The sequence below is a fragment of the Phlebotomus argentipes genome, unplaced genomic scaffold (genome assembly GCF_947086385.1).
Source record: "Phlebotomus argentipes unplaced genomic scaffold, Phlebotomus argentipes genome assembly scaffold_18, whole genome shotgun sequence".
Lineage (NCBI taxonomy): Eukaryota > Metazoa > Arthropoda > Insecta > Diptera > Psychodidae > Phlebotomus > Phlebotomus argentipes.
This window is the reverse complement of record NW_026776177.1, coordinates 12470338-12496927: the sequence shown is the minus strand read 5'-3', so window position 1 is coordinate 12496927 and position 26590 is coordinate 12470338. Positions and strand designations below refer to the sequence as shown.

At 40.6% G+C, this 26590-nt stretch overlaps 5 protein-coding genes across 8 annotated transcripts; all 5 read left to right on the top strand.

Moving 5' to 3' along the window:
• The first annotated feature begins 17 nt into the window (after positions 1-17).
• LOC132259186 (UDP-glycosyltransferase UGT5-like) lies at positions 18-1699 on the top strand. The gene is made up of 2 exons (XM_059756737.1): positions 18-173; positions 235-1699. The coding sequence occupies exons 1-2, from the start codon at positions 18-20 to the stop codon at positions 1636-1638; spliced, it is 1560 nt and encodes a 519-aa protein (XP_059612720.1). The 3' UTR covers positions 1639-1699.
• A 274-nt stretch (positions 1700-1973) lies between these two features.
• Positions 1974-3690, top strand: LOC132259722 (UDP-glucosyltransferase 2-like). Its single transcript, XM_059757470.1, has 2 exons — positions 1974-2203; positions 2268-3690. The coding sequence occupies exons 1-2, from the start codon at positions 2051-2053 to the stop codon at positions 3669-3671; spliced, it is 1557 nt and encodes a 518-aa protein (XP_059613453.1). The 5' UTR covers positions 1974-2050; the 3' UTR covers positions 3672-3690.
• A 477-nt stretch (positions 3691-4167) lies between these two features.
• Positions 4168-8195, top strand: LOC132259184 (uncharacterized). Its single transcript, XM_059756736.1, is given in 8 exon segments — positions 4168-4430; positions 4528-5286; positions 5346-5705; positions 6126-6375; positions 6432-6516; positions 6585-7404; positions 7462-7674; positions 7735-8195. Coding segments are annotated over 8 exon segments (3036 nt in total). The 3' UTR covers positions 8021-8195.
• Positions 8196-8603: 408 nt separating this feature from the next.
• Positions 8604-12973, top strand: LOC132259183 (uncharacterized). The gene is made up of 11 exons (XM_059756735.1): positions 8604-8812; positions 8875-8959; positions 9021-9840; positions 9905-10399; positions 10568-10590; positions 10743-10811; positions 10962-11233; positions 11304-11388; positions 11458-11875; positions 11939-12107; positions 12169-12973. Exons 1-11 carry the CDS (start codon positions 8645-8647, stop codon positions 12913-12915), a joined length of 3351 nt encoding a protein of 1116 aa, XP_059612718.1. The 5' UTR covers positions 8604-8644; the 3' UTR covers positions 12916-12973.
• Positions 12974-14061: 1088 nt separating this feature from the next.
• On the top strand, positions 14062-26588 carry LOC132259665 (kazrin). 4 transcript variants are annotated; one of them, XM_059757390.1, is made up of 12 exons: positions 14062-14423; positions 17729-17925; positions 18591-18840; positions 18906-19121; positions 19188-19634; positions 20787-20915; positions 21115-21736; positions 21966-22291; positions 22357-22501; positions 24038-24149; positions 24836-24859; positions 24932-26588. In XM_059757390.1, the coding sequence occupies exons 2-12, from the start codon at positions 17812-17814 to the stop codon at positions 25229-25231; spliced, it is 2685 nt and encodes an 894-aa protein (XP_059613373.1). In that variant the 5' UTR covers positions 14062-14423; positions 17729-17811; the 3' UTR covers positions 25232-26588. The 4 variants fall into 4 exon arrangements, 3 of the variants coding, with proteins under 3 accessions (XP_059613373.1, XP_059613374.1, XP_059613372.1); XR_009468322.1 differs by lacking the exons at positions 24836-24859; positions 24932-26588 and adding an exon at positions 22629-23428 and having other exon boundaries at positions 24038-24120; XM_059757391.1 differs by lacking the exon at positions 24836-24859.
• Positions 26589-26590: the final 2 nt, after the last annotated feature.

Below are 26590 nucleotides of genomic sequence, written 5' to 3'. Positions count from 1 at the left end.
CTAGCGTTCGGTTAGTTATGAAATTCCTGACTAGTTTAGTGTGCTTAGGCGTTGTCCTGATTGCTCAAAATGCCTCAGGATATAATATTCTAGGAGTGTTTCCTACTCCTGGAAGATCTCACTATATTCTAGGATCGTCCCTTATGAAAGGATTGGCACAAGCAGGTCACAATGTAAGTTTGAACACACTTAGTAAAAATAAGGAAATGTTAATTTGTCACTCTGTGTTCACAGGTGACAATTGTTGCGGCGTACAAACAAGAAATTCCTGTAGAGAATATGCGGGAAATTGTCGTTGCTATGACACCGGCGGACAGCTTGAGTGAAATCCTCTATCAACTAACCAATAAGTCTCCCAGTGAACAAATACGGGATGTTCTCGCTTATGGATTGTTATTCACGGATGAAACTCTAAGTGATCCTAATGTGAAGGATCTGATGAGTAGCGGAGAATCATTTGATCTAGTCATCATTGAGATCTTCTACTCTGAAAGTCTCTTGGGATTTGGTAGAATATTCAACGCTCCTGTGATAGGATTTTCTACATTTGGCGCTGCCAAATCGTCAACAGATCTCAATGGATCACCTTCGCCCTTGTCCTACGTCCCGCACTTCCAGTTCACTTTCTCCGATCGGATGTCCTTCATGCAGAGATTAAGAAATGTTCTTCTTACAACCTATGAGAATGTTTACATGGATATGTATTATGATGACAAACAAACAGCACTTTATAATAAGCATTTCCCGGATCCTAAGCCAGATCTCAAGGACATTTGGAAGACAAAAATGCCACTGGTTCTCCTCAATTCCCATTTCTCATTAAACCACCCACGACCTTATTTGCCTAGCATGGTGGAAATCGGAGGTTTTCATATTAAAAGGAAGCCAAAACCATTGCCAAAGGATCTTCAAGAGTTCCTTGATCATTCTCCGAATGGAGTGATTTACTTCTCAATGGGATCCACACTTCACGGCGTTCATTTTCCGACTGAAAAGAGAAATGCTATTTTGCGAGTCTTTAGTCGTTTACCAGTAAAAGTATTGTGGAAATGGGAAGATGACACTCTTCCTGGCAAACCAGAAAACGTCCTGATCAGAAAGTGGTTTCCTCAAGATGATATCCTAGCTCATCCCAATGTGAGATTCTTCATCACTCACGGAGGGCTTCTTAGCACAATGGAAGCTACTTATCATGGGGTTCCCGTTATTGGAATTCCGATCTTTGGGGATCAAATGATGAATATGGCAAAGGCTGAGGCTGCAGGATACGGTCTCACTGTGAAATTTGGGAATTTCTCTGAAGAATCAATTTCTTGGGCCATCAATGAGTTACTCTCCAATGATAAATATTCAATTCGAGCCAAAACCATTTCCGCACGATTCCGAGATCAACCTGAAGATCCCATGAGCAGAGCTGTTTACTGGATTGAGTACGTTGCTCGACACGGAGGAGCCAAACACTTGATCTCCGGAGGACAGGAGCTGAGCTTCATCCAATACCACAATTTGGACGTTTTCGCTCTTCTTCTTGCTGTGCCTTTACTTATTTTTGTAATCCTTAAGCGAATGTTTAGAAAATTGATGAAGAAGATTTGTAAAAGAACTTGTAAAGAAAATCTTACTAAGAAGCTAAAATAAAGTAAGTCTTTCTGGGCTGGATGACTTGCAAACCACCCGCGTGATTGTTCTTAATTTTGATACATTAAGAGTATGACAGAGCTATCCAAGTCCATGGCCGTTTCGCCGTTACGGCGTGTGATCATACCAATAAAAAATCTCACAAGTGTTCACCAACACTGTGAAGACCTCAGTTGAGTATTTTTGGCGATTTCCTCAAATTAACTAACACTTCAGATGGCGTGCGCATGTGTATGTTCACTGGTTGTAAATAAATCGAACATTTTGACTGAAGAAATCAACCAGTGCGCCGCTATATTTCATAACTTGAAGACGTTCTTGCGAGATCTACAGTCGATAAAAAGCGTGTGATGTTATTTAACTGCCGTCAACGAATTTAACAAGAATTGTAAAAAAGTGCTGTGATATTGTAATGGTTTTAAAAATGAAAAATATTTTTTTCCTGAGCTTCTGTCTCACTGTGGTCACAGGATACAATATCTTGGGAGTTTTCCACACAGGAGGCAAATCACACTACATCTTAGGAGCGGCTCTGATGAAGGGATTGGCAGATGCTGGACACAATGTGAGTTGTAATTTTTCATTCGAAAATTTCATGTCACCGTGATAATGATTATCTGAAATTGCAGGTGACAATCGTGGCGCCGTTCAGACATCCCGATCCATCAGACAACATGCGCGAGGTTGTTATCACAAGTCTGCCGAATATAGATGTTAGCAAGTCATTTCTTCAAGAAGATCCCAAGTCGTTCATGGCACAGGTTAATGAGTTTATAGATATGTTCATTAACATGACACACTTAGTTCTCACGGATCCAGCAGTTGTGGATTTGATGCAAAAGCGAGAAAAGTTCGATGTGATCATACAGGAAATCTTCCTGGCTGAAGCAATGTTGGGCTTTGGAAAGCATTTCGACGCTCCTATTGTTGGATTTTCAACATTTGGTGCCTCGAAGTGGAACACAGACCTCAATGGATCACCTTCGCCCCCTTCTTACGTAGCAAATGTGAATCTGGTATTCTCAGATCGCATGACGTTCTTCCAAAGATTCATTAATATTATCACAATGGCTATTGAGGAGGTGTACTTTGGTTATTACTTCCATGGATTGCAAGTGGAACTCTACAACAAATACTTCCCAGAACCAAAACCAACACTTGAAGAGCTTAAAGCGACTCACGTATCCTTGGTTCTACTTAACTCCCACTTCTCATTGGGTTATCCTCGACCTTACTTGCCGAATATGATAGAAATTGGTGGCTTTCACGTGAATAAGAAACCGAAGTCACTGCCAAAAGATCTTCAGGAGTTTCTGGACAATTCTCCGAATGGTGTCGTCTACTTTTCACTGGGATCCAATCTTAAGAGTGCTGATCTGCCAACTCAAAAGAGGGATGATATTTTGAAAGTCCTTGGCACATTAAACGTGAATGTAATGTGGAAATGGGAGGACGATAATCTTCCTAATCAACCAAAGAACGTCCTGATCCGCAAGTGGTTTCCTCAAGATGATATCCTAGCTCATCCCAATGTGAGATTATTTATCACTCATGGAGGACTTCTCAGCACAATGGAGTCAATTTATCATGGAGTTCCCATTCTTGGGATTCCCATCTTCGCTGATCAGCATAGAAACAGCGGTACAGCACAAGCAGCTGGTTATGGCTTGACTGTTACTTACACAAACCTCACAGAAGAATCAATTTCTTGGGCCATCAATGAGTTACTCTCCAACGATAAATATTCTATTCGAGCCAAAACTATTTCCGCACGATTCCGGGATCAACCTGAAGATCCCATGAGCAGAGCTGTTTACTGGATTGAGTACGTTGCTCGACACGGAGGAGCCAAACACTTGATCTCCGGAGGACAGGAGCTGAGCTTCATCCAATACCACAATTTGGACGTTTTCGCTCTTCTTCTTGCTGTGCCTTTACTTATTTTTGTAATCCTTAAGCGAATGTTTAGAAAATTGATGAAGAAGATTTGTAAAAGAACTTGTAAAGAAAATCTTACTAAGAAGCTAAAATAAAGTAAGTCTTTCTGGGTTGGATGACTTGCAAACCACCCGCGTGATTGTTCTTAATTTTGATACATTAAGAGTATGACAGAGCTATCCAAGTCCATGGCCGTTTCGCCGTCACGGCGTGTGATCATACCAATAAAAAATCTCACAAGTTATTTTAATTTAACTTATTTTAATTTGCGGTTTGAAACGACTTCTTAAGAAACTGTTTTGCAAAGGGGATAAAAAGAAAACTTTCTCTACACCTGGAAAAAGTTCAAAGAAAACAAACTAGGAATGTTACCGTGAATTAAATGGAAATAAATTTCTTTGCCGCAAGTTTTTCAAACACCATTTTTTGCTCGTAAAATTCCATATACAGTTGATGTCTTATATCGCTTTTCCCAGATTAGGTTTTCCAGATAAAGTTGTTAGGCAGAAATATTTGAAACAACGATAAAAATACTCAGTCGTCTTCAATTACCCGTTGTATCAATTTCGCGGAGAAGTTTTTTGTGATATCATGAAAAAATCATCTCTTTTGTTATCACTTGGAATTCTTCTCTATGCGAATCGACAAGTCGAAGCATACAAAATTCTGATGGTGTTCCAAAGCTATAGTCCATCGCATGTAATCATAGCCTCCGGATTACTGAAAGGGTTAGCCAAAAAGGGCCATGAAGTGACAATGGTTAGTTCTTATCCTCAATTAAAACCATTGAAGAACTATAGAGATGTTGTTGTTTCAACTAAAGATACAAATGATGATAAAGGTATGTAAAATACGTCTCGCAATACACAATTATATCACATTTTCATATTCAGATGCCGTAATGTCACAACTAATGAAGGATGCTGGAAATTTGTGGGCTTATGCCAAGAGAAAGCCTTATATGCTGCAAAAATCTTATGAGCAAACCAATGCAACAATGTTAAATGAGGAATTTAGGACAATCATGGAAGAAGAGACATTTGATTTGCTGATCCTAGGAATGTCCAATCAATTCTTATTAGGACTATCTTATCATTTCAAGTGTCCAGTGGTTATATTAAGCCAAGTTCAGGCGATGTATTTGTCATCCCAACTGGTAGGAAATCCCCTAAGTTTTGCAGAAACATCCCACCTTTCATTAGGATATAGAAGCCAAATGACTTTCAGACAGAGAGTAATGAACTTTATTATGTTTAGTGGTGAAATTATCATGTCAGCTTATTTCCGCTATATGGATAGAATTTACTATGATTCCAACTTTCCAGCTGGCAAATATCCCAGCTTTGATGAAGCCCTTAAAAATGTGTCATTAGTCCTAGTAAATCATCACTTTAGCCAAGGTTATGTTCGACCTTATGTTCCTGCCATGGTGGAAATCGGAGGGATTCATATTGAAGATGAAATCGACCCTTTACCAAAGGATATCCAGGAATTTCTAGATTCTGCAAATGATGGAGCAATATTCTTCTCATTTGGAACTAATATAAAGAGTTCTCTTTTGCCCCAAGAAAAAATAGATGCAATTCTAAGGACATTCGGACGTTTGAAGGAAAAAGTATTGTTCAAGTGGGAAAATGACAATCTTCCCAACAAACCAGACAACATGATGATCGGGAAGTGGATGCCACAGAGAGATATCTTGGCTCACAAGTAAGACTTGCATGTGTAATATAATTTAATTGGAATGTTTATTTAATATTTTTATTCAGAAACGTAAAACTCTTTGTAAGTCATGGAGGAATGGGAAGTATCAGTGAAGCTAAGTGTCGAGGTATTGCTATGATTGCGGTGCCTTTCTTCGGCGATCAAATGGGAAATGTAGTTAACATTGTTAATGAAGGATGGGCGTATCAATTGAACTTTGAGGATCTCACAGAAGAATCTTTCTTGGCTGCTGTAAAAGAAGTTCTGACCAACGAAGTGTACAAAATAGTGGCTGAATCTAATGCGTTGCTCTACAAGGATCGTCCAATGTCTGCACTCGAAACGGCCAATTTCTGGATAGAATACGTGATCAGACATAAAGGCGCTCGTCATATGCAATCGCAGGCAGTTCATATGAATTTCTGGCAAATCAACTCAATCGACGTGATCGCATTCTTACTTGTGGTTTTCATTCTAGTTATAAAGATCTTTATAGTCACAACGAAGTTCCTCTGGCGACGTTTTAAGAGAATGTTTTTTGGAAAAAAACCAAAAAAGCATTGACATGATAATAAAATGTTATCCAAAACTACTTTTTAGGAAGCTTTTTGCAAATTATGTCAAAACAAGACTTTCACCATCACACAAATATTCAATGAAAAAGCTTTGATGGTGAAATAAATTTCTTTAGTACAATATTCAAGTGTATTATTCATTATACACGGCTTTTTACCGTATTATTTCATCATCACTATGACTTTGCTCGTAAAGCTTCGACTTATGACAAGTTAATCATGATACATACATATTCTGATAAAGCTAGCAACACAGTGAAATTCATGGAGCGTCGATAAAAGAGCTCAGTTGAGATCTGAAATTCGTCATATTAAGATCGCGTACAGTGAATTTCGGCTTGGCGCCATCGCAATGAGGAAGTTAATTTTACTCTCGTTTTGTGTGCTAGTTTTGTGTATTGGCTTTGGAGCCAAAGAGGCAGAATCATATAAGATTCTGATGGTGTTTCCAAGCTTCAGTCCATCGCATTTGATTGTAGCCTCGGGATTGTTGAAGGGATTGGCCAAAAAGGGTCATGAAGTGAGTCAAATTGAAATAAATAATGAAACACAAATTATGATATAATCTTTTATCAGGTGACCATGGTGAGTTCTTTTCCTCAATCAAAGCCCGTGAAGAATTATCGAGATGTGGTTCTATCATTCGGTGACTTTGACAAAGGTCAGTTATGTTCTCAATTAACTGTGTCTTCATGGTCTTTTTTTCTTATATTTACACTTTGTTTTCAGATTCAATGATGGCGGAAATTGTAAAAAATCCGGGTAATCAGATGCAAATGATTTTAAAATTTCCGTCAATGTTGAAGATGGCTTACGATCTTGCCAACCAAACAATGTCTAATACCGAATTTCGCAAAATAATGGAGGAGGAGACATTCGACATGGTGATATTAGGCATATTTGCCAATACATTCCTTTCCGGCCTTGCATATCACTTCAACTGTCCTCTAGTCGTTATGAGCCAAGTCCAAGCTGTTTATATGACGTCGGAATTAGTGGGAAATCCTCTGAGTGTTGCCGAAACGACACACTTCTCACTCGGCTACAGTGGCCAAATGAGTTTTCTACAGAGAGTAATGAACCTCGTTTTTTCAAGCATTGAAATGGTTATGACCAAAGGGATGAGATACATGGATAGAATTTACTACGACTCCAACTTCCCAGCTGACAAATATCCCAGCTTCGATGAAGCCCTCAAGAATGTATCCTTAGTGCTTCTGAACCATCATTTTAGTCAAGGCGGTGTGCGACCATATGTTCCTGCGATGGTGGAAATCGGAGGAATTTATATTGAAGACAAAACTGATCCTTTGCCAAAGGATATCCAGGAATTTCTGGATTCTGCAACTGACGGAGCAATACTTTTTGCTTTCGGATCTAATGTGAAAAGTTCTATTTTGCCCCAAGAAAAAATAGATGCAATTCTAAGGACATTCGGACGTTTGAAGGAAAAAGTATTGTTCAAGTGGGAAAATGACAATCTTCCCAACAAACCAGACAACATGATGATCGGGAAGTGGATGCCACAGAGAGATATCTTGGCTCACAAGTAAGGCTTGTATTTTCATAATATGGGCCGGAAGTTATTTTTATTCTCTTTTTACAGAAATATAAAACTATTTGTGAGTCATGGAGGGATGGGAAGCTTAGCTGAAGCTAAATACAGAGGTGTTCCTGTTGTTGGAGTACCTTTCTTCGGCGATCAAATGGGCAACATGGCTTCTATCTCTAAAGAAGGATGGGCGTATCAATTGAACTTCGCCGATCTAACAGAAGAAACCTTTACTGCTGCGATTAAGGAAGTCTTGACCAATTCCAAGTATAAATTACAGTTCTTCTATTTGTATCATTGTATTATTGTTGCCTTTTTCGTTCTCAGGTACAGAGATTTGGCACAGAGAAATGCTGATTTGTACAAGGATCGTCCAATGTCTGCACAAGAGACTGCAAATTACTGGATAGAATATGTGATCAGACATAAAGGCGCTCGTCATATGCAATCGCATGCAGTTCATCTGAATTTCTGGCAGATCAACTCAATCGACGTGATCGCATTCTTACTTGTGGTTTTCATTCTAGTTATAAAGATCTTTATAGTCACAACGAAGTTCCTCTGGCGACGTTTTAAGAGAATGTTATTTGGGAAGAAGCAGAAGACACTCTAAATTCTTCAACCCTTGGTTTGCCATGTATTTATATTGACATATAATATTAAGTCGATTAATCTAGTATTAAAAAAGCCTTTCTAGAAAACGTCCAATATCGCCCTATACAGAATTGTACATATCTTGTTAAAAACTATAACAATATGAGTGAGGGAGTTGTAATAAATACTCTAAGCCTTAACACTTGAACTCGTACTTGCATTAATTTATTACGGCTGATTGAGTTTCATCATGAAAGTTGTTTTCGGTTAGTCTCAACTGCGTGGTTCTATATTAGAAATTGTCCATTCAAGATGGAAAGACAATCGGTAATCGCAGATCAACTCAATCGACGTCATTGCTGACGCTGCATTTTAAAATCATTTAATATGTATAGCAATTCATCATTTGGAAGTGTCCATAATGCGTTATCACTTCTTGAGGAAATAATGGAATGTACATTACTTTGTTATCTGTGAACTGCGAATATATGTTTGTATGTCTCAGCATAACAACCGCGAATCATGATACTTGAGATACTCTGATTAAAAGGTAAGTGGGTGGCAGATAATAACATTCGGAGCAATACTTATTGGCTCCAGTCTAGTTTAATATTTCGTGGTGTCAATTTCGTACAGTATCACAATGAAAAGAATACCATTCTTGCTTCAATTAGGGCTTGTGCTCGTCTTCGGATTTGCCGTCAAAGAGGCAGAATGCTATAAGATTCTTATGGTATTTCCTAGCTTTGGTCAATCCCACGTTATTGTAGCTTCTGGATTACTGAAAGGATTAGCCAAGAAGGGTCATGAAGTGAGTTTTGTTAGGATTCATTTTTGAAATAATAAGCAAATCATAATGTGTTTTATCATCAGGTGACCATGGTTAGTTGTTATCCTCTATCGAAACCTATGAAGAACTATCGAGACGTGGTAATACCAATGGAAAATATTGATAAAGGTACGTACTTCAAAAATATTGAGAATTTATGACATGATATTATGCTATTTCCTTTATTCAGACGCAATGATGTCAGACATGGTGAAAAATCCAGGAAATCAGATGGAACATTTTAAGAAAATGCCACAAATCCTGCAAGCGTTCTACGATGTGTCGAATTCTACCATGTCAAATCCTCAATTCAGAAAGATAATGGAAGAGGAAACCTTTGATCTGGTCATTGTGGGCATCTTTGCCAATTTATTCTTCTCCGGCCTTGCATATCACTTCAATTGTCCTCTGGTTGTCATGACACAAGTTCAGACGATGCATTTGACTTCTCAATTGGTAGGAACTCCCTTAAGTCCTGCGGAAACAGCCCATGCGACCCTTGGATATCGCGAGCCTATGACATTTGGTCAACGAGTGAAAAACTTCATAGTATGCGGAGTGGATATATTGATAGGCAAATACTTTCGCTACAAGGATAGAATTTACTATGATTCCAACTTCCCAGCTGACAAGTATCCCAGCTTCGATGAAACCCTCAAGAATGTATCTCTCGTCTTAATTAATCATCACTTTAGTCAAGGTGCTGTTCGACCCTATGCTCCTGGCATGGTGGAAATCGGAGGAATTCATATTGATGAGAAAACTGATCCTTTGCCAAAGAATATCCAAGAATTTCTGGATTCTGCAAATGATGGAGCAATATTTTTTGCTTTTGGTTCTAATGTGAAAAGCTCTATTTTGCCCCAAGAAAAAATAGATGCAATTCTAAGGACATTCGGACGTTTGAAAGAGAAGGTCTTGTTCAAGTGGGAAAATGACAATCTTCCCAACAAACCTGACAACATGATGATCGGGAAGTGGATGCCACAGAGAGATATCTTGGCTCACAAGTAAGACTTGCGTATTTATAATATAATTTTAATTAAAAGTTTTATTAACATTTCTTTCTCCCAGAAATATAAAACTCTTTGTGAGTCATGGAGGAATGGGAAGCTTAGCTGAAGCCAAATACAGAGGTGTTCCTGTTGTTGGAGTGCCTTTCTTCGGCGATCAAATGGGAAATGTGGCTGCTGCTGCTGAAGAAGGATGGGCGTATCAATTGAACTTTGAGGATCTTACAGAAGAATCTTTCTTGGCTGCTGTTAAAGAAGTTCTGAGCAACGAAGGGTACAAAACAGTGGCTGAATCTAATGCGTTGCTCTACAAGGATCGTCCAATGTCTGCACTCGAAACGGCCAATTTCTGGATAGAATACGTGATCAGACATAAAGGCGCTCGTCATATGCAATCGCATGCAGTTCATTTGAATTTCTGGCAGATTAACTCAATCGACGTGATCGCATTTTTACTACTTATTGTTCTTGTAATTTTCAAAGTTTTTATTTTAACAGCAAAATGTTGCTGTCGTCGCGTGAAAAAGAAATTGTTCAGTGAGAAACAGAAGAAATTGTAAATAAAGGTAGCTTTGGAATCCCTCAGTTATGAAATTGTTTATTATAGATGACGATCAGTAATCAGCATTGATTGCCACTTGTACAGTGGACAATAATTGCAGAATCTACATACATATTCCATCATTTGACACTCTCACATTGGATTGTGTAATCACACAAGCAGACTTGGAACTTGCAAATCATCCAGTAACAAAACATTAAGCCATGAGTTTTTATCAATATTTCGAGATACATACATAGATTCCCACAGTCAAATGACTCAAATACACACATGCGAGCTTATTGCATGTGTACAATGTGCTGATGATCATTCATATTTGTTCATACTTGAACCACAGAATTGCGCCAAATCGGTGGCGACTTGGCTCAGACAACTCAAGTTCGAGGTAATAAGAAGCAGGTATCAGGTGAGATCTAATCAGAAAGCTTGAGGCTCTCAAAAGCAGTGAATTTCATAATTAAAATTGTCGTTTTCGTGTGCCTTTCCGCAAAATCATCACTATAAACCACCTTATCAAGTTCCCAAAAATATCCGTAAGTGTGATAACTGTGCTGAGCATCGCGTAAATACACTCTGATTGATCAGCGAGACTCACAACACAACAGTATTTTCCGGGCAGTCTTTCAGAACAGTTCGCAACTAATTTTTGCCCAAATTCATTACGAAGGTCGAATGATTCGAATTATTGTTGTTCTCTGCACGTTTTTGGCCTTCTTGGCGACACAAAGCCATGGAGCCAAGATTCTGTTGGCGTTTCCCACTCCTAGCAAATCACACATGATCGTCGCGTCGTCTCTTATGAAGGGTCTTGCTGCGAAAGGTCATAAGGTCAGTTTTTTCTCACATTATATCATTAAATGCTTTATAGTCTGTCTGGTCTGTCTCTGATGTGTTTTAGGTGACTGTTATGAGTTCTTTTCCCGAGGAAAAACCATTGGATAATTACCGAGATATTGTGGTTAAAGGAGACGATGCAATCAAAGGTTAGTAAGTGATAAAACTGTCACAGACGATTTCGTGATAAGCATTTCTTATATAATTGAAATTTTCAGAATACATGAAAGACGTTGCCAAAGATGGGGGCTCCTCTACCGCCTTCTTCGCACGCTTCACAGAAATCATCGATAAGAGTCTCGCGTCGGCGAATCAGAGCTTCAATGAAGAGGTGTGGCAGAAAGTGATGCGGGAGGAATCATTTGATCTCGTGGTCTACGGAATGTTCTTCAACAACTTCGTTATCGGCCTGGGAGATCACTTCAAGTGTCCAGTTATTGGGATCTTCTCTGGCGGCGTCACCGAAATGATGAATCAAATTAGTGGGAATCCCTCAGCCGTTGCATCAGTGCCCCACTTGTTCTTTGGGAAAGTCCCCGAGATGACATTCATGATTCGTCTGAAGACATTCCTCTTCAATGGCGTCGAGAGACTTCTATGGCACTATGTTAATTACAAGGAGAAGCAATACTACGAGTGAGTCTTTTCGTAGATGATTCTTTGGCGAATGATTTAGAATATAATGGATATTTTTTGTAGCTACAACTTCCCCAGCTCAAAGTACAAGAGTTATGAGGAGATGCAGAAAAATATTACACTTTTCTTTGCCAATGATCACTTTAGTGCGGGCACTCCTCGCCCAACTGTTCCTGGAGTGATTGAAGTTGGAGGACTTCATCTGAAGAGTAAACCCGATCCACTTCCACCGGTAAATTCTACACTTAATACACATAAACACAATAATAGAACTTTCTATCAAATCTTTGCAGAAAATACAAGAGTTTCTTGATGGCGCTGAACATGGCGTGGTCTTCTTCAGTCTTGGCTCTAATGTGAAGAGCAGTTTCCTTGCTCCTGAGAAGCTAGATGCTATCTTGAAGACCTTTGCGAAGCTGAAGCAAAGAGTCTTGTTCAAATGGGAAACTGACAGTCTTCCTAACCAGCCCAAGAATGTCATGACTCAGAAATGGATGCCTCAAGCCGATATCTTGGCCCACAAGAATGTTAAAGTCTTTGTATCCCATGCAGGACTTGGTGGAATCACCGAGGCCAAGTATCACGGAGTTCCTATTGTCGGAATACCCTTCTTCGCCGATCAAATGACAAATATTGCTACAGCTGAGCGCGAAGGCTGGGCTGTTACTGTTGAGCTCAAGAGTTTATCAGAGGAGACATTCACTAAAGCTATTTCAGAAGTTGTGAACAACCCCAAATACAGAAACACCGTTCAGGGCATTTCCAGCCTCTTCCGTGATCGCCCAATGACCGCAATGGAGACTGCAGTTTTCTGGGCAGAATACGTGATAAGACATCGCGGAGCTCCTCACATGCAAAGTCATGCCGTCCATCTAAACTTCATTCAGCGGAACTCCATCGATGTCATAGCTTTTCTTGCCATTGTGATAACGATTCTCTTCACATCCGTCGCGTATTGCTGCTGCTTCTGCTGTCGCAAACTGACCAAATCCACAGGATCGGCTCCACGGAAGTCTAAGAAGAAGTCAAAGGCTGAGTAAATAATGCAATCCACACATTTTCCATGTACGTGAAGTAAATAGAAATCAAACAGGTTAATTTCGCTTTATTTCCCCACAACTCTCAGACATATTCCACCCCGCTCATTTCCAGGCAGGTCATCCCTCGAGCCACTCTTCGTGTAGGTGTAATCGAATTACAGTGTGTTGCATAAATTTATCGCGAATACAGGCACGCAAGCGACACATTCGTTAAGAGAGAACATTTCACCAATACATTGCGAAAGACACGGCTAAAATTGGGAGGAAAAGGGCATGAGTTTTTATGTTATTGACTCATAACATTTTCTTTTATGCTCGCTACTTTAAAACAATAATCCTCTTTTAATAGAAATTGTAATTTTTACCAATATTAAACGTTTCCCCACAAGATAGGATTTAAAATAAGACTTATCTCACAATATAATAATTATAAAACAATTCTCTTCTGTGGTCACGCAAAGTTGATGGTTCACACATTATTACTACTGGAAATAATCTAAAAATTTTTTTTTCAAAATGATAAAATCGAATGCAAATAAGATAAAATTTTGATTAAGTTTAGTTTAGTTGGAGTAAAGATTTTTTTCATTCAATTCTTCATTTCAGGACTGTTAATTATGGATTGTGCAATAAATTATGCTGCACCCAAGTAAACATGATTTCACTGGAATCCCATTTTTGGCACCAGTGTTGTGCATGTCCTTAAAGGTGATTTATTAAATTCAAGCTTTTGCCGGCAAATTCCTCAACCGTAATTAATATCACGGAAAGGTCATGTCGCAGTAATGTTGCCGCCATTCAAATTCGAATTCCCGAGAAGAGGGTTTCTGAGAAACAATACACCTCTTGTTCTACTTTTCCCCAAATTGACATGGAATTTGGGGCATCTCCTGACCGTCTCAATGTTGACGACACGGCAAAAAACAATCCCGCGAAGGAACCTTGAGTTTGGCAGTGTATCCCAACCCCATTCGCGCGTTTCCTTCAGGGAAATCGATAACCCTCGCGCGCTGTTCTCTCTCTCTCTCGCGCGGTGAAGTTCCATCGGGCGCAGGCCCAGACCGAAGCCCCTAACACAGAGACATCACGCCAAAGAGGCATAACACAATGGCAAGAGAAATACCGTCGCCAATCTCTGTTAGTTGCAAGTGATCGCGTATTTTGACTGCACGCACTCTGTGAAGCTCCGCTGGCCAGTTGTTGCACTTTGGCACAGATTCTCTTGGCTAGAGTTCCAGACATTGGCTTGGTTTTGGGTCGCCCCAGATTTGTGATCCCATTTCTTGTGTGCTTGCCAAGATTTGTGGGCTTTTTTTCTGTGGAAAGTGGGGCACTCTGGCTCTGCCCATAATTCGGGACTTTTCTAAGTGAAGTATTGTGCTGGTCTTCCAGAGGTGGTGGTGTGAAAATTGTGAGGGTGTGAAAGTGTGGCCCACAAAGAGTTCAAGTGGGCAAAGTGACGGAAAAAGGTCCAATCGGATTCAATTTTCTTCAAGCATTCGATTAAGGTGAAATTCCATTCAGTGACTCCTCATTCCCATCCTCTTCGCTTTAACGTCTTTAATGGCGAGATTTTTCGATCCTCCCACGCACGAAGAGCCCTTCAGAAGAACGCAATTTCGGGCGTGAAGGTCGCATAAATGTTACAGAGAGGAATTTTGGGAAGAATCCAAATTATGAGGTCATCACACTCTTCGCGAAAAATGATAAGAAAAGAGGCAATTAGCTGAGGCATCGTAAAATTGGGTGTTTGAAGGAGCGGAAGGAAGTGACTTATCTGTTTTTTTCTTTTCTCTTCTTTCACTCGCATTTCACACCAAACGCTGATGAGTGTGTTTGGAATGCCATAACTTTGGGCCAAAAGAGTGGAAATGAGTTACAAAATGACTCGCGACTAACAATGAAAATTCACACAAAAGACTCATACAAAATCACTTTTAATTCAATATGCCACGGCTCTTCGCCATCACTCGCCCAAATCGAGAGAGAAAAAGGTCATCTATTCTGATTTCATTACAAAAGATTACTAAATTGTCCTCAAATTGCGACTGACGTCGAGAAGGGGGTTTTCAAGCTCATTTAGTGTGCCACAGAGAAATCAATGGAGGCTCCATTGTGAAATTTTTTACCCATTGAACGGGGTTCATGAACCTTCTTTTGGGGTATTCTGTGTGCTTGCATGATTACCTCCAGATCGCAGATAAGCACCCTGAAAGAGGCATAAAAAAAACTTCTGTGTGAATCATTTTTTTGCAGTGGAACTTGTTAAACTGCATGCAAGGTAATTTTGTAGCTCTCTGGCTGATTAATAGGTTAAAATGATAAGCAATCTCAAAGCATTCCATCAGCATTAGTGCAAAACGCATCCCGCCTGCCAAACAATAGTATTGATTTGATGCGAACTTGTGCGCTTTCGAAGGTGAATTTCCTATAATATGTATAGTAATCAGGATGGGAGGGAGCGATGAGTCATCGTCAGGAGGGAAATCTCCCTCCGCCGATTTCCACGACAGACATTGTGCAGTTGGGGTGAGATTCGGGGCTGCATTCGATTGCCAGATATCACGAGGAAATGCTATTATATAGATTGTGAGTAAAACAAGGGGGTTGAAACACTCCGTTCTCTCACCCTCCTCAATTTATGGAAAACTCTGCGCCCCTGGAATTCGAAATCCTTCTCCTGGTCAGCTGAATTGTGCACGTATTCTCTTTTTTTCTGGCAAAAGGTATGTGACCTTTTTTGATGCCACTCACAATGTCTGTGATATCTTGAGTGGCGACAGCATTTCTCAGCGCATAAATACGAACTCTTTTGATGTAAATTGATGGAGAGGAAATTGATGAAGAGTAGCACCAAATTGCTCTAGAGGCTGCCATTAGTTGGACTGATGATTGAATTATACGAGACATTCTTTTCATCCGCAATCTCGGTGTGTGAAGTTGGGTAAAAAATCCATTGCGGAGAGTCGCAAATGCAATTAGAAAATCGATCGATACCAATCAAACTAAGTGATTAAAAGAGAGGGAAACTTTAGTTTTACATAGTTTGAACTGTATTGTGAGGATTGTGAGGCTGAAGTGAATTCCAATGATTGAGGTCAGGATTTAATGTAGCACTTTTGTTAGCGATTCATCAAAGTTCGCAGTGATAAGATTCTGGAATTGTTCCTATCTATATCGAAGGAAGCATTTACGAAAGATTATTATCGCTTCATTTTCATCACTATCTCAATGGGAAAAGCCCCATGTTGGCCTTAAGTATATCTTTTGAACTCGAGTTTTCAAACATTGAAAGTTAGCTTAGATACCCTTTGCTGTTTGTATATGGCTTAATAAATATATAAATTTATCCCAATTGCATCCCGAAATGAGTTCATTTTCAAAATACCGAACTCGATTTTGTTAAAATACACACCAAGAGAGAAATCGCAAAGAGACGTACAAAAAAAATGTTTTAAATACTGATGGCAGACAAATATTACACAGCGATAAAGGTTGATTGAAACGCAGGTGGAAAATATTGTGAGAGTGAGAAAAGATTTTTGCGGGGGCGGAAAATGTAATGGCTCCATTGCCCTCTTCAACTGACTTGTAATTGAATTTTGATGTGTTTTTCATGGTGAGACTCCCCAATCTCTCAAGCGATTGAGAGAATAAAGTATATTTTGGGCTATACGATGCTTTTCCGTGGACGAAAATCACTCCTCTGGGGCGCATTTTCCATGTTCATCAAAGTCACTGACAGCGCCCCAAAATTCATACTGTTAAATGAAAATTTATTCTCAACTTCAAAACTCTCTCTCTCTCTCTCTCCCTTCATGTCCAGCAAATTGCTTTTCCCCATTCATTGGTATATTGAATGGGCGTGAGAGCTTTCCATTGAAGCTTTTCAATGTATATTTTGTGCAATTAATAAATTAGGAAGTTCTCCACACTTCTGTTATGCCCAAACTTCCTGATAAGTGCCTCATTTGGTAGTGATTAAATTTTCGAAAAACAATTATAAAATTGTTATTTTATTAATTGCATTGAAAAAGCCCTGCAAAGTTTTGGACATGAAACTTTATCAATAATTGCATTCTTACTGCGGAAGGCTAGAGGGAGGCTTTAATTAATTTTCGCCAAATTTTACTCCATTAAGTGGAAATTATTTTAATTGAAATTGAATATTGCTTGTTTGCTGAAATGCTACCAAATTCTGTGAGTGAAAATCAATAATATGTGGAAATCATCATTTCCCAGACTTAAAAAGGCTGAAAAGGGGTGTAAAAAGTATGTACTTTTCAGCGAAAAAATGACAGAGAAAATATTTAGAGAAATAATTTGTACCAGATTTCCACCCCTCGATTGTCCCTTTTAAGTGGTGTTCCAGTGAATGACTTCTTCACACTCATAATCATTATTATCCTCGTTATGTTGTGTATCACATGTAGAGCAGGAGGCGAGCACTTGAGCCACCCTGAAAAACGACACCATTCGTCGAAGCGAGAGGGTTCAGACCTTCAGTCTCTTAGGCAATGTCGAGAGGGTGGGATATTGTTAAAAACCAATTTTATGAAAGAGAATGAGTTTTCCAGCGGAGAGCGATTTGAGGCGCAAATAGATATGGAAAAGCGTCCCGAGAATTTCGAGGGGAGAATCAAACGTATTTTCCAGTGTCACGCAATGCAAAACAATTTGGAATTTAAAGAGTTATTTGGCTTAGAGCATTGGGAATTACAGGAACTTTAGCGACAAAAGCACTCGCGAGACGATAAATGAGGAGAACAAAGAGGATTATTATTACAAAAGTGTGTGTTTCTACTATTTCCAGGTGAAATTTTATCCTCACATGTTGGACAATACACGGAAAGCTGTTTTACTTGAAGCATCAGACAAGAACTGAAGGGGTGCTCGATGCAAATAAATGGAAATTCGTGCACAACAATGGCCGCTTCTGAACCACCAGAACCGCCTCCTCGCAATCCTGATAAAATCAACGCATCTCTTAAGCAAATCTCCACAGAATCGGTGAGTTTAGATGCTAAAAAATTTGCGCATGGTTTGATCTCCGAAGCCTGATTGGGATGATATTCGGGATTTGGGTTACCGGATCAATTTATAGTGCGGTAACAGCGCCAAGAGTAAATATTACCTTTGGGAGAGAGTGCAAATTGTTCACAAATTTGGAGACATGCCAGAATGGCGAAAAACCAAAGTCACGGGAAATGTTTGTATTTCCGATGAATGGATTTAATCCGGTTGTCAGTGAAATTGTGAGAGGAAATGGAATTACTTAAATCCATGATTTTTGCTCTTATTTAGCAAGCATCAATATAATTGATTACGTGCCGATGAAACTTCCTCTGCAACTTGAAGTGCATGAGAAATCGACAACTTTAATGTAAATAAAAATTCCTGGCGTGTCTTTTGCAAGCTTGATTCAGTGGGTAAAGCAATTTATTCCCGTCTCACATCTGGCTGAAGGAATAAAATTTAATATCATTTTTTGCACACTCTCACGGGACTTCCTTCGCTATAGATCATTCACCTCCAGAAAGAGAAGATAAGGGCGGGATTTTGTGTAACAGCCTGAGACAATATTGAAATGAGAGACACCTGTTTCCCGGGGAAATTTTCCCAAGGGGTGGCTCATGAATGGGAAACTTTCTCATTTATTGGGTGACACATTTCAGAAAGCGCCAAAGTTGGATGCCACCAGCAATGTGAGGCCATCTCAGAAGCTGAACAATGCCATATCCGTCTCCAGTCCATCGCCGGACGCGGTGAAGAGTGTCGCGGAGCAGGAGAATGGAGATGAGGCGACTGAGGATGGTAACAACAGTCACGGAGAAACTGATACCCTCAATGGGAAAGATGACAATACCGTGGATTCGTTCAGAACGACAGTAGACAAGCCTGATCAAGACAGCTTCGATGACTTGGGTGAGCTTTTCAGCTGCCGAAATTATAATATATACATTATGCAAGAACGTCTCTCAACTTTCCAGACTCACCGCAATCATCGAAGCTGAAGGTGGAGAATCAGCGCCTCTCCGCCGAGATAAATCGGTTGAAGAAGTTGCTGGAAATCTCGCCTGATGGTGCCATTGGTGGGATCGATTTATCGGACAATAACAGCTTCGACGCTCACTCCACGGACGGCGGTTCCAGCCGGATGGAACGCCTCGAAGTGGAGCTGCGAATGGCGAGAGAACAGATTGCACGTAAGGAGAAACACCCCACCTCTTGACTTCAAAGAAAGTGATTTCTAACTCCTCAAATCCTCACAGATCTGCGCTCCGAGAGAAAGAAACTGCGAACGGATAAGGCGGACTTGCTGCGCCATGTGAAGCAGTTGTGCGCCTCTCTGCACGACAAGGAGCAGGAATTGAGAGACTTTATTCGGAACTATGAGCAGAGACTCAGGGATAATGAGTCCACGGCTCTCAAGATGACCAGTGAGAGAGAACGAGAACGATGGTCACTCATGAAGCACGCCCGGGATGAGGCGGAAAGATCACTGGTGCTCGCAGCTCAGCTGAATGCCAGGGACATGCAACTCCAGAGGACACAAGAGCAATTGCAGGAGGCAAGACGTCAACTGTCGGGTTGCATGTCTGATCAGGAGAGTCTCATATCCATGCCGCCACCGCTGACACCACCGTCGAGTGGTCTCCTCTCCCATCTCTCCGGAGGTTTTCCGGGCAGCGTGACAGCGAGTGATTCCACAGTGAGAGGTAAAATTGCTAACTGACTAAATAAGAGTGGCTATACGAGGTAAAACACTATACGTGAAACTCGTGAAATGTGAGGAATTAGTGAAAAGCTGTCAATAATAACTGCATCTGACCATGTTTCACCTGCTCAAAATGTTTGAATATGGGAATGTAGATAACCAGTAACGCTCAGTTAGCCATCAACCAAACTGTTGATCAAATATGTGCTATGTCAAAAACACCAAAATAGCCTGATAGCTCCACCATTCTTAGTAACGTTTCATACCTATTCTTCTGATCAATCACTTTATTTTAATTAATGAAAACCTGCCATAAAATTTCTTTTCGCGGTTAAACATCAATAAATTGTGAATGGAAAATTAATACAAATGGGGTCTTTTAATGAATTTCGACTCGCATTGGTTATAATTAATTTTCCATCCCATGCTTTTTTCCGTACAGACGCGTCGCAATGAATTTTGCCGGTCTCTCTCTAGGGGCTTATTTTGAATAATTAAACCATATTTGGTTTATCATTTTAGCTGAAATAGCTGCAATTTGTGTGGTTCTTTTTCTGAGTGCCCGCCAGAACTCACCCTTCATTGTGCGAATTTTGCGGAAAAATTACACTGCAGAGTCGCATAATTTCCCCCAATAATGCCGTCTCATCCCACTATGAACATACGTATATGTGTATCGTCGGTGGCTTGCCATAGTCGCTCTGTGGCAAGTGTTGTGCTGGGATGAGGGTGATTTCTTTGCTGTTTTTCCCACCAGCGGGCAAATTGGGGTGCATTAAAAGTTGAGAGTTTCCCAGCACCAGCGAGCAAAATGAATGAAACATGGTGTTTTCCTCTTTAGTTCCTCGTCAAAATGAAAAATATATATACTTTCCACCACCCAGAGTTGGAAATTTTCGACGGTGGAGATACAGAACACGGTGTATTTTAGTGGTGGATGACAAATCTTTGATCCAGGAAGCTCTTGCTATTTTAGCAGTTGCTACAAAGTGGCTTTTATGTAGAGCTAAAGCACTTTTGAGTGGGAATCGTTCAGAAATTCGGGAGCAAACAGTAAAATAGGGGGAAATGTTACTCACAATGCGCACACAAAACCCCAAATGCCAGAGGAAAGAAGGGCGACTCATGTGGAATCTCTATTTGCAAAATGCAGGCAACAGCGATAAGGATAGTGCTGCCGGCGATTTGAACCTGAGCGACGGTCCGTGCGAGAATGGGATGTGCCTCACAATGGACCCAGATAACATATCACTCGTCTCTAGTCAACACAACATGTATCAATGTGAGCAAATTCAAATTATCTACCAATTACCATACAATAGATAATTATACGATGCCAGAAACTGACATCTGCACGGATTCCTTGCCACCCACACAGGCCCATACTCATTAAAATTGAACAGACGAGATTTATGTGTAACAAATTGTTATGATTTCTCAGAATGGGGGTGGAATTGATTTTTTATGTGTATGTATGGCAGATGGAACGCCTGTGAAGGAGCGCAGCCCAACTTTGTCACCCCTGAACTCCAGTGCGTTCTCGCGTTCTGTGGACAATGCGGACGCTAGCCTGGGCAGTCGCTCAGTTGAGCAACTGGGAGCCTCTCTGGACGGAGATGGGAGCACTTTCCTGGGTCGTCGGCTGACGGGAAAGGGTACAGGGACTTTGGGACGCTCAGGCCGAGGCAGCACTTGGGGAAGTATCTCCAAAGTCTTCGCCAGGTCGCGACAGAGAGCTCGGAATGCATCCCAAGAGGCGGACACTGCCACAATAGCGGAGAGTGGATGGAGTCCTCTGACCGAGGAGGGATATGCCGAAAAGCTGAGACTCTTAAGGGAGGCTTCGGCGGCTCCTATGGAGCGCTGGCGGGCTTCCCAAGTGCTGGCCTGGCTGGAAGTGGCTCTCGGGATGCCACAGTACAGCGTTCGGTGCTCTGAGAATGTGAAGAGCGGAAAAGTTCTGCTGGAATTGTCGGATGCAGAATTGGAAGCTGGCTTAGGACTCAGTCATCCGATGCACAGGAAGAAAATGAGACTGGCGATTGAGGAACAGCGACGGCCGGATCTTGTTCGTTATCCTACAATAGGACAACTAGGACACACGTGAGTATCAACTCAGTCACTGATACAAAATCCATGCGGGCGCTGAAATCTCTTTACACTGAGTGCGATAACCGATATTTGCGCGCGCGAAAAGTACTTTCACCTCAAGCGAGCTTATTGGATTACAATCAATCCATGTGTTCGCATGGGAATCCGTACAAATTGGCAAATATTCAAATTCAGTAATTGCATCGATTTGTGAAAATTACAGTGTTGTTTTATCTTGCAGATGGGTGGCATCGGAATGGCTGCCGGACATCGGACTTCCACAGTACGCAGAGTCCTTCATACATTCACTCGTGGACGCTCGAATGCTGGACACGCTGTCGAAGAAGGAGCTGGAAAAGATGCTGGGCGTGACAAGGAAGTTCCATCAGGCGAGCATCGTTCATGGGATTCACGTTCTACGGATTATCAAATACGATCGCCAGGAGTTGGCTATGCGACGATTGCAATCTGAGAGTCTGGATTCAGATCCAATTGTGTGGACAAACCAGAGATTCATTCGGTGGGTCAGATCTATTGACCTCGCCGAATATGCGGACAATTTGAAAGGTAAGACGAACATTTATTTGACAAAACTTCTCTGGTTGGCCTAAGTTTTCCTTTCCCCTTTTCAGACAGTGGCGTTCACGGTGGTCTCGTGATCCTGGAGCCTTCCTTCTCAGGCGAGACAATGGCCACCGCACTCGGGATTCCGCCGTCGAAGAATATCATCCGGCGCCACTTAACGGCCGAATTCGATGCTCTGGTGCTGCCAGCAAGGTAAGAATTGGCAGAAAAATGGGCCGGGCAGGAAGAGTTGGAGAGAAAGAGAGGAAATTGAGTTGGAAAAAGACTTCATCCTCACACTTCCCTCATGCAAATATTGTGTTGTTCCCCCTTCACGCAGGTATGTTCTGTTCTGTGATGTGGACGAGCCTCTCGATGGTCGTGGCGGAAGCGGTGGTGGCGAGAAGAAGTTCAAGTAGAGAGAAAACTTTCTCGGTGGGCCAAATTGAGCGACCAAGAACGAATATCCATTCACATCGCAGCACAAATTGTTGATTTATCATCATAGATCTCATTTTTTTCTGTTGGTGAAAAGGGGGAGGAACCACATTTTATTCACCCGCACGACACAGAAACAACACCAAACCCACTAATAGGAAAATTGCGAAAATTCCTCCGACCTTTCCATATTCCACTTCATCATTGTGTTCATGAAGAAGAATGCCATTTGCTCATTAAAAATTGCTTTACTTGTTCTCTCTCTGCATCTTCACACCATTTTTAATTGCCTCTCTCTACTCTTCTTACCATGGCTAAATTAATGGTTAGCGCCAGAATTTATAAGACGTTCGCACATTTTGTCTCATGTTTGCTCTCTTTCTATTCATCACTTCCGAAAATTCATTGTCTCTCATGCGGAGGTTGGAAGACATGGAGGGAGGATCGAGTCTACATGCTCTCTCCATGTCTTTTGTCTCTTCGCGTACTGTGTATGGTGAAAGATGAAGAAAAATTGAGGAAAATGTGTGCAGGTGTGAGAGGACAGATGAGAAAATTCCAGGAAATTCCCTTGTCTTTCACCAAAATGCAAAGAAAAAGGAAGTTCAAGCGTTGAGAATTTAATTAAAATCTTTCTCTTCCGCTTCACTGTGGCGAATAACGATAAAAAAAACCTCACACGCAGGAAAAAGTCCATCAAATGTAAGCTTTAATGTAATCCCTGAGCCAAGAAGAAATGCATGACTTTCCCTTCCAGTTCTGTGTGTGCCTTCCATGTATTAGTCTCTCGCAATTACAGAAGGAATATATAAACAGACGAAAAGGAAGTTCCACTTCTTTTTCGCCGTTTTTTCGGTCAGTGAAAAGATTTATGAATAATTCCCTCACAAGCACATTTCTCCTTGAATGTTTTCTTCAATTTTTCATTTCACCTGCCTTCATTTTTGGCGAATGTGTTAGGATTTCCTGCCTCATTTGTCTCCTTCACAGCCTACACGCTATAACTGGGAAAAGTGAGAAAAGAACCATCGCAGTTATGCAGAAGTTTCTAGCTACGCCCGTGCGTTTTACCTGTTTATTTTCTCACTTTTCTCCCACTCAATCCAAAATCTGTGTAGCCAAAGCTATAGGAATATGATTTACATATAAATTCATACTAAATTCACAACATTTTCTGGAGAGAACGAGCAAATGAGATTGTCGTTGCGCTTTTCTGACCTTTTTCATCTCTCTCTTTCTCTGTTGTTTGTTTCAAGACCACAGAATATTTTGTTGATTTGATAAATGTGTTGTGTTTTCGCTCGCATCTAGAGCCACGCTGGGCCAAGGTATTCGTAGTGGTGGACAAATTATTCCCATTACTGGATCCGGAGGATTGCATCACCATGGAACAATTGATCGGAAGACGTCCGGGAGTCTCAGGGTGAGTCTTATGTTTCTCTATTCCACATTATCACATCTTCCATCCTCATGTCCTTTGATTGTCTCGGTCCATGAGGCAGAGAGAAAGGTAAATCCTCGTCGGAGCTTCATTTTGCGCCACTGAAATCCCTCTTTGCTGCATGTGACTGCCATTTACACTCAATTGTCTATGTAACTAACCTTTCACTGCACTGTCACTCAATGAACTATACTTAATGTTGGTCAGATCAATGTTAGATTTTCTGTGCTTTGGTGGGTCTGCAATCCACTGCCAAAATGTCTATCTTCCGGTTCAAAGTCCTTGAACCATCCTATATTTTCCCTAAAATTGATATTCAATGTAAATCTGTGAAAAAATTCCACGAATTTATAAAGAGAAAAAAAAATTCCTCAAGATAACACAAAACACTATAATACTAGAGAAACTCCCTTAAGGAGTGAGAAGACCCAGAAGATATGGTTTGTAAAACATTACATCATCACATCGAAATCATCACGAGAGCGCGATGTAAATAGTGTAAAAACGACTCTCAATTTTGTATAACTTTTTAGAGGTAAAGGTAATGCTCAAATCATAAAGCAATCCATGTGCAATGAAATCCAATCAATCCATCAACAATCCTTCAATCACTGAATGGGGAGTAATTGTCTTTTTGTCCATCATGCCATAAATCTCACTATAATCAGTTTGCCACGTGGCGAGGATCACAGGTAAGTCAAGCACATGCAAAAGAAAACCAAGAATTCTTCCTCTCAATGTGCCTTCAACACTCCACACCACAGAGTTCGCTATCGAAGGTGTTTGGCTTCACGAAGACACGCCCGGAAAAGCTGTTCAATCCCACATCGCCCACGAATTCGTATAGCAGCGAGGACTACGCCACGGTGGGGTCCTTCTTCTCACCGCCACCCACTCAGCCGCCGCCCCAGCCGCCCACCACCACGCCACCCCCTTCGCTGCCCAGCCACCGTGTGAGTGCGCCCCCCACCGAGTCGGCGCCCGTGGGCTGCACTCTTCCTCGACAGCATCGCCGAGTGAAGAGCATCAGTGACATTGACGTCATCGCGGCAGCGCCCGTATAGCGTCCGAGGAGTGGGGTTTTCGCCCCCTCAGCCACCGGCTACTCGCCCCGGAGAAGTCCCAAGCTGTAATTCTGTATACTCATCGGTTCTCTCTCAATTCTGGCACCGAACGTTCTTAAGGTATTTTGCTTATGACACAGGTTTTAATAACCGTGGTTTTGACCAAAGACTTTCTACCCAAAACAATTTTAAGAGGATTTTTTCCAGAAACACTGTCTTTGTACTGAACATCCCAAAAATTCAATCAATCCATTGAAACAGATATAATTTCTTTGAATACTCAGGCGGGAAGAATTCGATTTGAAGAACTTTGGGAGAAGCAGGACAGTTTGTGAATACCAATTATAAGTACACGTACTTATAAAACAATGAGATTTTCCGTATGCAAAATTTAATAAAATAATCATCTCCATCTGAAGAATAATTTTTAGAATGTCTTCTGCAGTGCCCCAGATCATATTCACAAATTGCCCTGTTTTCCCCTATAAACTTTTTTATGTTATGTATTAATTTAGACTGTGAAACACTTTGTTAACTTTGTATATATAATTTGTTAAGTAAGATTTTTCACTACCAAATAACGTGCAATTATTTCTTTTCTCAGTTTTTTCTTCAAATAAAATATGCACAGATTAATGTTTTATAGATAATAAATCAATAAGTAAGTCATGCGAAATAGGAACTTTTTTGCGAAAACTTCAATCTCAGTTTTTTGCTGCATTAAATTCCATTTAATTAGTAATCCAATAAAATCTAGTGAATGCAACCAAAGAAAAGACGATGAAAAGATGATTTTATCGAGAGACTGAAGAAATCGGATCAAAAAGATGGAAATTGTGTGCGTGTGCAATAAAATCAAGGCAGTATTTTTAAGTAAAATATATTCTCTATATCGATATTAATCCCAATGAAATTATGGAAATTGTGCGTGGCATTGTCACGGAACAAATACAATAATCAAATTCAGAGTTGAATCAAAACACCACGAGAAAGAAGTCTTCATTGTCGGAATGCGAATGACAAGAGAATACTAAAAAGAAAACCAATTGGAAGTGTAAGAAGCGTGCAAGTGAAATATAAATTGGAGGCAAGAGGAAGTCATTTGCATATTAGGAGAGAGATAATTTATTGTTAGCCCGTAAGATTTGCTATTAATTTAGCTGTGTGTGTGTCATTCTCAATTGAGTGACAGGCAGAATAAATGCATTTTATGATATAGATTTGAAAGAATTAATGGACCACAGGAAAATGTCATTGATGAAAACTTATATCTTAAACTACATGGAAAGTTTTGTCGTAAGATAGCGAATACGATTCTCTATGAAAATGTATCATGAATTCCAATAAAAATGACAAATA